The sequence below is a fragment of the Protopterus annectens genome, chromosome 3.part0 (genome assembly GCF_019279795.1).
Source record: "Protopterus annectens isolate FY-2018-M chromosome 3.part0, PAN1.0, whole genome shotgun sequence".
NCBI classification, from domain to species: domain Eukaryota; kingdom Metazoa; phylum Chordata; order Ceratodontiformes; family Protopteridae; genus Protopterus; species Protopterus annectens.
Window position 1 is genome coordinate 903,365,771 of NC_056731.1, and position 13,391 is coordinate 903,379,161.

Here is a 13,391-nt window from a genome sequence, read left to right on the forward strand (position 1 = left end):
TGTCACTAGTCTGCTGTCTGTTTTTTTACTGTATTATATATTTTATTTGGGCACATCTTACCACCTCCAGTTGAATACTTCAGTGAAGTCTGATATTTGACCACTGTAGTAGTTTGATGTAGTGTTTTTTTCTCCAAAGACAGGCAGTTTTTCTACTTGCCATTAAGCTGGAGGAGTTGGTAGATATTCACCTTGTTTAATTTCAAATTCTAATTTAAAAGTGCCTATAGACTAAGCATTATTATAAAACCTAAACATTAGCATACATAAATAAAATACTAAAAAAAATAAGATACAGCTATCCTTTATAGTAAGCTCAAAGAAGTGTTCCCCTGAAGAAAATAACCAAACCCTTGTAACTTCAAACAATCCAAGATTTGAAGAGGCGAGTTTGTGAGCAGGGTGATATCAGCTGAGATTTATTTAGCCCATTTTCAGTGGAGGCCTGGGGAGAAAATCTCCAAATTAGACATAACATAAAAACCCTGGTTAAGGATCGATACAAGGTATATGACAATCATTTAATATTTAGAGAATTTTTAGACAGTTTGTATAGAAATAAAGGTAAGCTAATCTCATACAAATAGGAGTTGCAATATGAAGTGAGGGAAAAACATGCTTATGTTATATTTAGAGAGAAAGTCAAAGAAGAGAATTAGCAGTAAGGAAGTAAGTGAAAAGGGGAGAGTAAGGAGGTATATTTTTATTGCAAGGTACTTGTTCACATTTAGGGATATAGTTTATCCTGGTTTTGAATAAGAATAGAGAGAGATTTTAGCTAGGAAGTCTTTCAGAGTGGTTTTGAAAGATGGGAGGGGGAGGGTATGTACCTGATGGATACAGGTAAGGAGGTTATCTGAGATCAAGAAAAAGAGAAAACGTTGCTAAGTCCAATAATCCAATCCTCTGTAACCCAATGGTAACCAAAAGCAGGCAAACTCTTCACGGAACAAAACACAATTTATTGCAGCAATGAAACTCTCCACAGCATAAAAACATTAATGACAAAAATCCACAATACGTTTTCGTCTATCACTTCATCAGATGTACAAAGTAGCACCACATCAAAGACCCTTTATATACACACCCTAGTTTAAATCACCCAATAAAAGTCTACAATTAATTAATTACGTATAATTAATTTTAAATAAATATATGTATTTATTTAAAATGAAGTTTTTATAGAGTCTGTGACAATTTATAGTGTGATTATTTAGTATGGAACAGTGCATTTTAGTTATATAAATATTTATTTATATGTAATTAATTGTAGACTTTCATTGGGTGATTTAAATTGGGGTGTGTATATAAAGGATCTTTGATGTGGTGCTACTTTGTACATCTGATGAAGTGATAGACAAAAACGTATTGTGGATTTTTGTCGTTAATGTTTTTATTGCTGTGGAGAGCCTTCATTGCTGCAATAAATTGTGTTTTGTTCCGTGAAGAGTTTGCCTGCTTTTGGTGGCCATCGGGTTGCTGAAGATTGAGTTATCTGAGATGTTACCTAAGCTCAGCAAGACCCACGTTGGAAGGGTAAGATAAGCTAGGGCAAGAATTTTATAGGCAAAGCAAGACCAAATACACAACCAATACATACCCTGCAGCAGTGGTGTTATATATTATCCAGATTACCTAGGTGAGTTGCCTGTCGGGATAATTCTGCACCAGTTATACTTGGTCAAGACTAACATCTGGCAACCCCAGGGAGGAGCCATTGCAGTAGTCTGGCTGTGAAGAAGCCTGCTTAATCAGGGAGATATTCCTCAAATGGTAACAAGAGGATTCGGTGATGGCAGAAACCTGTTTTTTAAGAGGTAACCAAATGACAGGTGTCACTCCTGCAATGCACACCTTTAACATGAATTTTAGTTTCTCACTACTGTAGATGATATCTGGTGTAAAAAGCTGAAGTAGAGGAAGTACAGATGTTGGCATGAACTGCAGTCATCTTGCTAGTATTGAGTTTCATCCGGTTATTAGTCATCCAACTGGGGATGTAGTCCAAGTGTGAAGCAAGTTTGTTTAAGGCTGGCATAGATTGGTAAGGGAAGGAGAGTCAGAACTGTGTGTTACTGGTGTAACAATAGAAATTTACACCTCTCCAAATAACATCTAACAGCAGCATATATAGTGAGAACAGCAAAAAAAAAAAAAAAAAAGACTAGAACCATGTGGTACCTCACATGGCAGTTGAAAGGAAAAAGAATTAAGTTTGCACACAAAGTTTGTGTGGCTCTGTGGACTAGGGAATTTAGCGTGGGTGATGGCGTTGATGGTTCTAATCTGGAAGTCTCCACATCTGAGGGTGAGAGGTAGGCATAATAGTTAAGGTATGTACCTTACAGACATAAGGTGCAGGGTTTGATTCTCAGGTTAATTGGCTAGGCTTAAAATGGCTCACAAGGGCAGTTATCCTAGTACTAATCTATGAAGCTATGAATCCACTGATTAAAACCAGTGAAGCAAGAAACTAAAAAGTAGTTACACAACACCATAGATACCACAGTAATAGGTCAACTGAGCAAGCTAGATGTCATCCACCATGTCACATGTCTGACAGAGAAAACTTTTTAGAATTCCTTTACATGATGACCTCTGGTCAGTTTTCTCCTTTTATGAAGCAAAAGTTACTTATTGTGGGCTGCACATAAGACTAGCAGTGGGGTGGGAGTATAGGATGGAGCATGCATTATATAACAACCAGTCCTGGGTCATACATTACGTTGCTCAAAACATTTGAGTTTTGAAGCACACAGTGTTTTTGGGTAACCCATCCAGATCAGATTGTGAACATTGGGATACGTTGATTTTTTTATTGCTATATTGTTGCCTCTCAAAAATGTGCTTCTCACAAGGAATTCCTCTGTGAAGATGTCTTTAAAGAAGATGATGATATGAGAGAGAGCTTTGCAGGTTATTTCTTTCCTTCTTCACCGAAGTCCTCTAATTGGAAGATCATCTGTCAGGCCCCAGGCATTTCCCCATCTTTCACACAGCCACCTAACCTGACAGGCTTCTTGAACTTTAAGACCTGTTGGTGTCAAAATCTACAGTGGCCTTTCCCATCCCTATGGTTAAAGTGAAAGGATTCTCTGAGGATGCCTAAGAGGGGGTGACTTCTCTGCCTACAAAATACCTTTTACCCATCAATGGGTGTCTCTTTTGGCTAAACAACCTTGGCCATCTCATATGTTTTGATGACCAATCAGAACAGGTAGAAAGCACTATATATATTTTAGTGATGAGAATTTGCTTGAAATGTGATGTTTAACAAGCAACTAAAGACATGTGAAAAGAAATTAGTCAAAGGATTGTAAAATTATGGAACATGTTTATGTGCTAGTGATTAGGATGATTTTGGTCCTGCTGGTTCTGTATGTAGGTCAGGCTTATATTTATGAGCTGGGAAATCAGATAGGGAACATTTTGAAAAGGAAAACTAACGTCTTTATTTAGGAAAGCAAAAGTGAAAGTGTACAATGAGGAAAAAAGTAATACTGACAAAGAAACAATTGTAGTTATGGACAACCAGATTTGGAGACATACTATAAGATCACACAGCTTAAACTAATGGATTTGATTCAGGACTTTGAATGTATGCCTGAATGGAAGGGCATGATAAACATAGAACCCAGCAAAGCAGCTTACAGGATTGCATGTAGACACTTGGGAAGAGTTAGGAAAGGAATGTAAAGACTGTTGTGCACAGCCTTAGATATATATATATATATATATATATATATATATATATATATATATATATATATATATAGAGAGAGAGAGAGAGATAAAAATCTAGTGAAACATTTCTTCATTTTAAAAGAAGTTTGACCTTGAAAAAAGAGTAATACCTATAAACTATACTGCAACTGTTAAATTAATCCGGAGATGAAGATTAGATAGAATAGTTGTTTATGATATAAATTTACAGTTTAACAATGTGACAAGTTGCTGAAAGTAAGCCTTGATTTTCTGACGTGAAGTTTGTATGTTAGTATTACATAAACATTTAATTTTAAAATGATTACACCAGCAATCAGTGGCAAAATAACAAGCACATCATCATGCATGGGACTGCACAGTTTGTAATAATGAAAATGTTCATAATAAATACTGCTCCTAAAATATATATCAAATAGTGATATGCACTGGGTAAGCATGCTGGTAAAGTTGATTACTGTTGAAGAGTGTGTATGCTTCTGGTGGGGGAGGGGGGCATCAACTATTTTAGTCATGTAGATTGGTTCCATTCCCATATTTTAATGATGTCAGTCCTTTGTTTGATTCTTTAAAGAATGACAAGGTAAAGGGCAACATTTCCAAAGCTGTGTCATAGCTGTTAACCACAAAACCATATAGCATTCTGGTAAGGTTTGACAAGGCAAGGATTCAGGCATACTGTTCTATAGTTGGAGCTACCATTACACGATGCTCATCACAAGGCCTACATCTTTTTTGTGTAGAATTTCAGCAGGAAGCTCTCAGTGCTTATTTGACAGACCTTGCATATTTTTGTCCACAAGATTAAAGCTAATCTGGCCTAACTAAATTCAGAGAACATGGTCAAAGGGCACAGCTTGTACATGAACTACAGCACCTTGAAGTGACACCTCCGCCTTCATCAAAAGCTGTGAAACAGGCAGCCACAACTGTTACTGGGAGAATGCAGGTGACAAAAGACAGTGACAGTACTAGACTCCAACAAATGGACTTCTAGAAGATTTTTAAAGAACAACAGGATGAATCATAGAGTAACTGAATTAATAAGTCTGTGTCATATGTTTTCTTCAGCTGGTATGTGAATGCTTAACATTCATTCTTGGAAATAAAAAAAAAAAAATTGAGAACTGGTTTACTATTCATTAGTAGTGATGTGATCCTTGGTCACTGAATGGATGTGGGTTACATAAATGGCCAGATGAGAAGGTAAAATTATTATTTGTGTAGATGGCTGAGTGTTACTATAGGAATGATGATAGTGCACATAAGCATAGGCAGTGGTATGATAACAGCCCAATTCAAAGTTGAAAGTTTACCAAGAATCATTGGTTTTGAACTGCTTTACAGAATGGATTTGCAGGATGTTTGTGTGTTCCCCACCTATACTGTGGAAGAGAACAGCAACCAAAGGAAAAATCCTGTCTTAGGTGTTTTTGGGTTCCAGGTATGAATCTTTACAAGTCGACATACAGCCGCAACCTATGGACTACAGTAGAGAAGATGATGAATGACCGCAGTGCAACAAGAAGGAAAAACTCCTGGAAAAGGGAAGGGGGGAGTGACGTGACGCAGTATTTGTTGCTGTCAGCCTTGAAAATCAAGTAGAGTTGGAGGTACTTTTTTACATTTAAGTATGGATGAAATTTACAGAAAGAGAACTGGGGATTGACCACACACAATACTGCGAATATTAAAGCAATCTCTCACTAATGTGACCTGTTCATTGTCCAGATGCACATTTTAGAAAGCAGCACTAAACAAGAATTATGCATTTTACGCATGGAACAAGTGGATTTTATTAAAAGGGAGATCGTAAATCCACTCAGTTTCAAACTGTGAAATTATTCCGTTTTACCTTCGCAATAACATAACTTTTCAGAATACATTTTACTTCCTCATTATTAAGTTGTAATTTAATTAGCTTTGCTTGATGCAGAGAGAAGAGAAAATCCATTTCTTGCCATTTATAAGCTGGAAGTATGTATTTGTTTCTTTTTTTTTGTACCTTGTCTCTGGATTATAAAAATACCTCTCTGATTATTCCAGTTCCTTACATGTACCACATTTGTCTCCTTTCCAAAAATGCATGTCTTTCTCAGTGTTTTCATGCACTGGAAATGTTTCTTTCCCTTAACAGGTTTTCATTCTTTTCTTTCTACCTCAGTTCAGTTTCTTTCTTCTTTGACAGCATCTGTCTGTTGCCTTCCCTGTGATTTGTAGTAGAAGCAACATGTTCTGTGGGGTGCAGGTTTTATGCCTTGGATCACTTAATTTTACTAGTTGTTTCTTCCCTGTAAAGTTCATACGCTCCTCTAGTTACTACGGGGTCTTTAATCTGTAATAACTCCCCCTTAGTGTAATCACTCAATGTTGATGTACCTATGTTCTCTCCCACTGAGCACTCACAGGTGAATCCCTAGAGAAAGAGTATACCCATGGATTATTTTCATGGAGAACAAGGTTCAGACCTTGATTTAGGTAGCAAGACCCATTCTTTGAGCTTCAAAAAAATGTATTGGCCATAATTAATGATAAAGCCTAGCATTTTCTGTCTTTTCTTTCCCTGCATTTGGGTTTCTTGATCCGTCCCCATCTTCTACTTCTACAGACATGGGTGCAGCCCATTTATTTACAAATGCTTTTTCCTATGATGTACGAGTGAAAGATGTGCTTTTGTTGGGCTTCAGTTCCAGGGTTCTGTAGTCAGTGAATTGCCACAAGTTCCTTTTAATTAGAATGTGCTACCTCATACCCTGATGGTGTAGTTAAGCTTACTCTGTGGTATAATGACATTTGGTCCTTGTGGAGCAAGAATATCTGCAGAGTGGTTTGACAACTTTTGTGGCCCTACTGCAGTTATTTTGTCCATTTGAATTTTTCATGGAATTGTTGTCATCAGAGTAAGTGATGGCTAAACTGTGAGAATCTGAAGAAGTTTAGGCTTACATTCCTGTTGTAGTTTTTAGCCTTTATATTTTGCATAAGAATGACCCAGTGATGGGCCAGCCAAGGATATGTGGGGATGTGTACATGTTTACTCTATTCATGACGGATGAGTGCTAAACCAACACTGAATTTGCAGTTACCCATCTAGTCGTCCAAATTACATTTGAGTAGAGTAAGAGAATTACTTTACTTTGTGAAGAGTGGAAGACTGTCCCATAGAAATTGTACACTGTTTGATACAAACCTAATTCTCCAACAAATTCTATTTATTTTGCAAAACAGATCTAGATCCCTTGAGCAGAGGTCTGAAAAAGGGTCTGTTAAAGCTCTGTACACAAGGCAGAGGTCACCTTCCAGTATATAGTATGATACCGAGGAGAGAGAAGGCTTTGATGGTGTGCATAGTTCTTATGATTTAGGCCCTTGAGTTTTTTAGTGATAAAACATTGTGGTCATTTCAGTTATAACACTTGTTTGGACAGGCACACGTCAAAAAAGACATAGCCTGATGAGTTCTGAGTACAGTGGGACAGTCACATCCCTGAATATGGATACAATACCTTTAGATATAAGTTGTGTGATGAAAAAAGATTTCCTTCCAATAGTGGATATATGATGATCAAAGGATTTGTCCGTATAGGTTCCCAGATCTCTGACGATGCAATCAATTTTCAGGGGTGTATTGTCAGTGATAGTTACAAGGGAAGCCATGCTTGCCAAAGGATATGATATACTTCTGAACATTTAATTTGAGTCTGTGGTTTGACACCAGCTATTAGTTTGGGACAGGATAAACCTGTATGTTGCATTCATAGATTTTGTGCTTTTCTCTCCAGTCAGTCAATATTTTGATTTGTGAACTGTTTCACCGAGTTGTGAACATATCGAACATGTTTTCTCTTCAATGCTGGATTCAGTGTTACAGAACAGTATAGTATAAATGCTAAAAGTTTAACGGCCTTACTAGTCACAATAATTAATATTTATCATATCTTATGCTTTCAGAAAAGCCAGCAGAACAGAAACAATCAGAGCATTCAGAAGCATAGAAGGTCTTGTTCCAGAAGATCTGTTAAGGTAGGTGCAATATGTTTAAAGATTTTATGTTACACTTTGGGGGCTTCAATCAGCTTATTTTAGTTTTAAGTAATTTTATACAAACCACAGTCCAAAGTACTCTTGTTTTACTCCTGATGATAGCCTCATATTTTGCATACTTGTTAAACTGGTGCTGAAATCTGATGTTGCACAGCATGTTTTGAATATGAAAATATTTCAGTCAGTTCTGATTACACCAGACATGTTGTATCACATAATTGTATTTAGTTTTTTTTCTTTTGCTGTACTTCAGTAAGTGTTCCTTATATATAACAGTGGCAACAGGCTATTCGTCCTTATCACTCTTCTTGCAGACTTGGCCACCTTTCATGTGCATATAATAATGCAAATACTTGCCATGGCATCATGGAGTGATTGCCTTAATTACTGAGAACTATGTGAGCAGACTTATCCCATTAGTTAAGTGTCCAGGACTAACCTGTGTTTCTCGCATGAGTCAGAACCATACAACGGTGGTTTGAAAAGGCTAGGAGAGCCTGTGTTTTGTTTTTTTTTTTGCTTTGTACAGCTCCCCCCATATTGAAAATATATTTCAAGAAACACAAATGTGCTTTCATAAGATTTGTGTTGCACTACTCCTTTGGCAGTCACAGCCATCTATTCACAAGCTTGGTGGTTCTACATTGCAGTTCATGATGTCCTTCTTGGCTGTAGTATGTCTGGCATTCTGGACTGAAATAGACAAGCATCACAGTTTTCTAAACAATAATTATATAAAACTCAAACCCATAATGATATATTTTATACTCCCTTTCAGATTTTGTGTGTGTGATTTTGATTGTTTAGGGTAAGTGTTAAAATAGTGTACACATTACATCTATGTGCATGTGTGGTGAGTTGGCTGTCTTGTGTAGTTGTAATATTATGTGAAGGGCTTTTTTTAAGTTAAGGAGCACTTTAGGGTTAGGGTCATTGGCAGCATTAGGGTTAACACCAGTGCCAGCCTTAGCCAACATGCCACCCTAGGTGAAGTAGTGCTCTGTCGCCCGTTAAGCTCCACCCACACCATACTCATGAAACACCCTTATTTGAGCCACACCCACAGGTAGGTCACTCCCCAATAAAGACACTCCAGTCATTTCCTTAAATTATTTAAATGCATAGAAAGAAAAAGACACTTTGTGATATAGTTAAACTTCAACTACCTTTGCAAATTTATTTTGTACTTTAAGTATCAGAACTGGGTCATGGTCAAATAGGGCCCTAACCAGGGAAATAGACCAGCCCTCCCCAGAGCAGCCCATGCTACAGCAACCCCTTACCCCCCAGCAGCAGCCCTCTCATCAACCATTCCAGTGTTCCATTATTTGGTTATTTCTCACCAGTTACCATGCATACTGTTCTCTTATTTGCTTCTACAGTGATTACAGATATTGAAATAAAGTAGCAGAAACACATATAGCCATTTGCTAAACAAACACTACAGTCTCACAATGAAAACAGATGGTAGCATAAGCAGTAAACTTCTCTGCTATTGAAACTCATATTCATTGAAATGGCAAAACTTACATTCATTGAAACAGCATGAAAACCTCCATTCATAGAAAATGCATCTGGCCAGTGGAGGATTTAAGTTTACCTTTGTGTTGTTTTGAAAACAGACTCCTTGCACACATTTTTAGGGCCATGCATACATGTATTTGTTCTTTGATTCACCTTCTTGATTGTGATGAATTATATTCCTTGTATAATACAGTACCACTTGTTAGAATGTGTTTTAAACATGTAGTTTTAAACATTATTTTAGTAAGCAATGAAACAAAATGTATGAACCAATAACTACCCATTTCAGAAAAGTTCAACCACAAAAAGCCACTCGACTTCTGTCATTACAATCCACCATTATTACTCCATACGGGCAATTTTTGCAGAAGTAAAATTATCTGAATTCCACATTAAAGAAATCTGTAACTAATGAAGAGGTTGCTATTGGCAGACAACTTTACATATCAATGTTGTCTACAAATTCAGTGCCTGTTGCCCTTGAAGAATTAATTGCTTATATTACATTAAAATTGGTAAGTTGGTGATATTGCAATAGGAAATGGCTAACAAGTTCATAGTCACTAGGTATCATACAAAGGACATACTTAGGAGTGCAGAACCCATATTCCCCCCTTTATAATGCACCAAATAATCAACAGTCATATGGGCATTGCAGTACCAGCACTCCATCTACATGGTGTGGGAGTAGAATCCACAGTTTTCTGCCCCAAAGCCAATTATGCTACTAACACTACTTTCAGATTCCACAGCACCGTGTGCCATTTGATAAACAAAAAACAGCTAGTTGCACATTGAAAACATTTACACTTGTTAGTGTGTGCTTTAAATTTGTAGTTTTTTAACATTTTTCCAGTAAGTAATGAAACAAAATGTATGACCCAATAATGACAAAAGTGCCCATTTCAGAACATTTTAACTGTAAAAGGCCCCTCAAACTTCTATCATTACAAGCCACCAGTATCAGTCAGTAAGCGCAATCTCTTCAGAAGTAAAATTCATCTGAACAATTCTACATTAAAGAGATTTGTAACTAATGAAGAGGCTGTTACTGGCAAACAACTTTACATTTCAGTGTTTTGTCTACAAATTCACTGCTTGCGGCCCTTGAAGAATTAATTGCCTATGTTACATTAAAGAAAAAATTGGTATGCTGGTAATATTGCAATAGAGAGTGAGTGAGAAACCATAGTTACTAGGCATTTTATGCAAAGGAGGGTGCACTAAGGAATGCAGAACCTCTATTCCCCCCTTAAAATGTAACAAATAATTGGCAACTAGAGCATGCCTCCATACCCCTCAACTTCTTAGCAGAAGAAATCTGAACAAAGCCTAAAATAACAGGGGCAGATTATAAATATTGCTCTTATAGACTTATAAAGTTGCTAGAATAACATCATTTGTCTTGGCATTCGTTTTCTGGAGAAAATGAAGGTTGAAACTCAAATGTATGACATTTAGTTATTTAAATCCTCAGTGATTTGTCAGAAAACTATAGATTTTATGAGGAATAGGTCAAAAATGTGAGGCAGAAATCTGGACAATTGAGAGGTATTCACACCTCTCAACCTCTTTGTGCAAGAAATCTGGAAAAAGCCTAACGTGCTGTGGACGCAATGGCCAAAAAAAGTAGGGATAGATTTTAAATATTGCACTTTTTTAACTTAGAACGTTTCTAGAACAGGATTTGTATTAACATGCATTTCTGAAGGATATGAAGTCTGAAAGTTGTGTGTGTATGTATATAATGTATAAAATCATTTGGGTGACTTCAGTTCTTTGATTTGCCATAGAACCACAAATTTTATGAAGACAGTTGAGAGGTGCAGTGCATGTAAAAAGTGTACACACCCCTGTTAAAATGTCAGGTTTCTGTGATATAAAAAAGAGACCACAATAAATCATTTCAAAACTTTTCCCACCTTCAATGTGACCTATAACCTGTACAATTTAATTGAAAAACAAATCTGTTAGGGGAAAAAAATATAAAAAAATAAAAAAAGTGCAATAAGCTGGTTGCATAAGTACACACACCCTTAAACTAATACTTTGTTGAAGCACCTTTTGATTTAATTACAGCATTCAGAATCCTCGGGTAGGAGTCTATCAGTATGGCACATTTTGACTTGGCAATATTTGCCCACTCTTCCTTGCAAAAGTGCTCCAAATATGTCCGATTGTGAGGGCATCTCATGTGCACAACCCTCTTCAGGTCACCACACAGATTTTCTATTGGATTTAGGTCTGGGCTCTGGTTGGGCCATCCCAAAACTTTAATTTTCTTCTGGTGAAGCCATTCTTTTGTTGAATTGGATGTATGCTTGAGGTCATTGTTGTGGTGAAAGGCAAAATTCCTCTTCATCTTTCTAGCAGATGCCTGAAGGTTTTGGGTCAAAAGTGACTGGTATTTGGAACTGTTCATAAGTCTCTCTCACCTTGACTAAAGCCCCAGTTCCAGCTGAAGAAAAGCAATCCTAAAGCATGATACTGCCACCACCATGCTTCACAGTGGGGAATGGTGTTCTTTTGGTGATGCGAAGTGTTGTTTTTGCGCCAAATGTAGCTTTTGGAACTGTGGCCAAAAAGTTCATCCTTGGTCTCATTAGACCATAACACATTTTCCAACATGTTTTTGGGAGACTTGATGTATTGTTTTGCAAATTTTAGCTGGGCTTGGATGTTTTTCTTTGTAAGAAAAGACTTCTGTCTTGCAACCCTACCCCATAGCCCAGGCATATGGAGAATATGGGAGATTGTCACATGTATTACGCAACCTATGTTGCTATAGCTCTCTTGGCAGCCTCCGTGACCAGTTTTCATCTCCTCTTTTCATCAAATTTGGAGGGACGTCCAGTTCTTTGCACGGTCACTGTTGTTCCATATTTTCTCCAGTTTTTGATAACTGTCTCCACTGTGTTCCATGGTATATCCAATGCTGTGGACATTTTTTTGTACCCTTCTCCTGACTGATACCTTTCAACAATGAGATCCCTTTGATGCTTTGTAAGCTGTCTGTGCACCATGGCTTTTGCTGTAGCAGGCAACTGAGTAAATGTCAGGAAAATCATACTAGGACAGCTGAACTTTATCTGGTGTTTATCAGAGTCTCTCTAATTGATGGCAGGTGTGTACCCAAGAAGACTGAATGCAGTAATTAAATCAAAAGGTGCTTCAACAAAGTATTAGTTTAAGGGTGTGCACACTTATGCAACCAGCTTATTGTACATTTTTATTTTTTATATTTATTCCCCTAACATATTAGTTTTTCAATTAAATTGTACAGGTTATAGGTCACATTAAAAGTGGGAAAAGTTTTGAAATAATTTACTGTGGTCTCATTTGTTTATATCACAAAAACCTGTCATTTTAACAGGGGTGTATACACTTTTTAAATCTACTGCATGTTGCACGCGTGCACACACACACACACACACACACACACAGCTACTCTGTCACAAAGCAACACACACATACCTTCTCTTTCATACAGTAAATACCAACTAGTTTAAATTCCACACACTCCTACTCTCGTACAACATACAGTCACACACCTTCTCTCTCTCATACACTCATCTACTCTCTCACACAGTGACACACTCACTTTATCTCTCACACAAACAGAACAACTAATTTAAATTCCACACACACACACACACACACACACACACACACACACACACACACACACACACACACTTTTACATACAGAATCCCGGTTTAAACTACACAGACATACACTTACCTTCTTTTTAAACCGAATGTCCACTTTCGTCCACGTGGAATTAACCCCTCTCTTAACCAAAGTGCTAGCTTAGGTTCTGCATAGGTTCATAGATTCATAGGTTTGTACTAAGCTAACTGCCCTTGCGAGCCATTTTAAGCCTAGCCAATTATCCCTTGTGGGAATCAAATCAACTGTAGAACGTTTTTACATCCATCCATGTTGCCGTGCATGCATGTGATGCACTCATGTTCCTCCTTAAAGGAGAAGAGTCCCCTACTGTGGAGTGAAGATTTCTTTTTTGTTAATTATTGAAGCCTCCTGGCCAAACTGCAGTTATAAAAGTGGGAGGGCACTCGCCCCTCACCCTATGATTCCG

At 37.3% G+C, this 13,391-nt stretch overlaps 1 protein-coding gene across 1 annotated transcript in view; it reads left to right on the forward strand.

Annotated features, from left to right (window-relative positions):
* The window catches only part of PRKDC (protein kinase, DNA-activated, catalytic subunit), a 4,917,417-nt gene that overhangs the window by 4,703,188 nt on the left and 200,838 nt on the right, over positions 1–13,391 (forward strand). Inside the window, exon 77 of the mRNA XM_044065724.1 lies at positions 7,675–7,746. Coding sequence (XP_043921659.1) covers positions 7,675–7,746 — 72 coding nt within the window. The remainder of the gene's footprint in view (positions 1–7,674; positions 7,747–13,391) is intronic.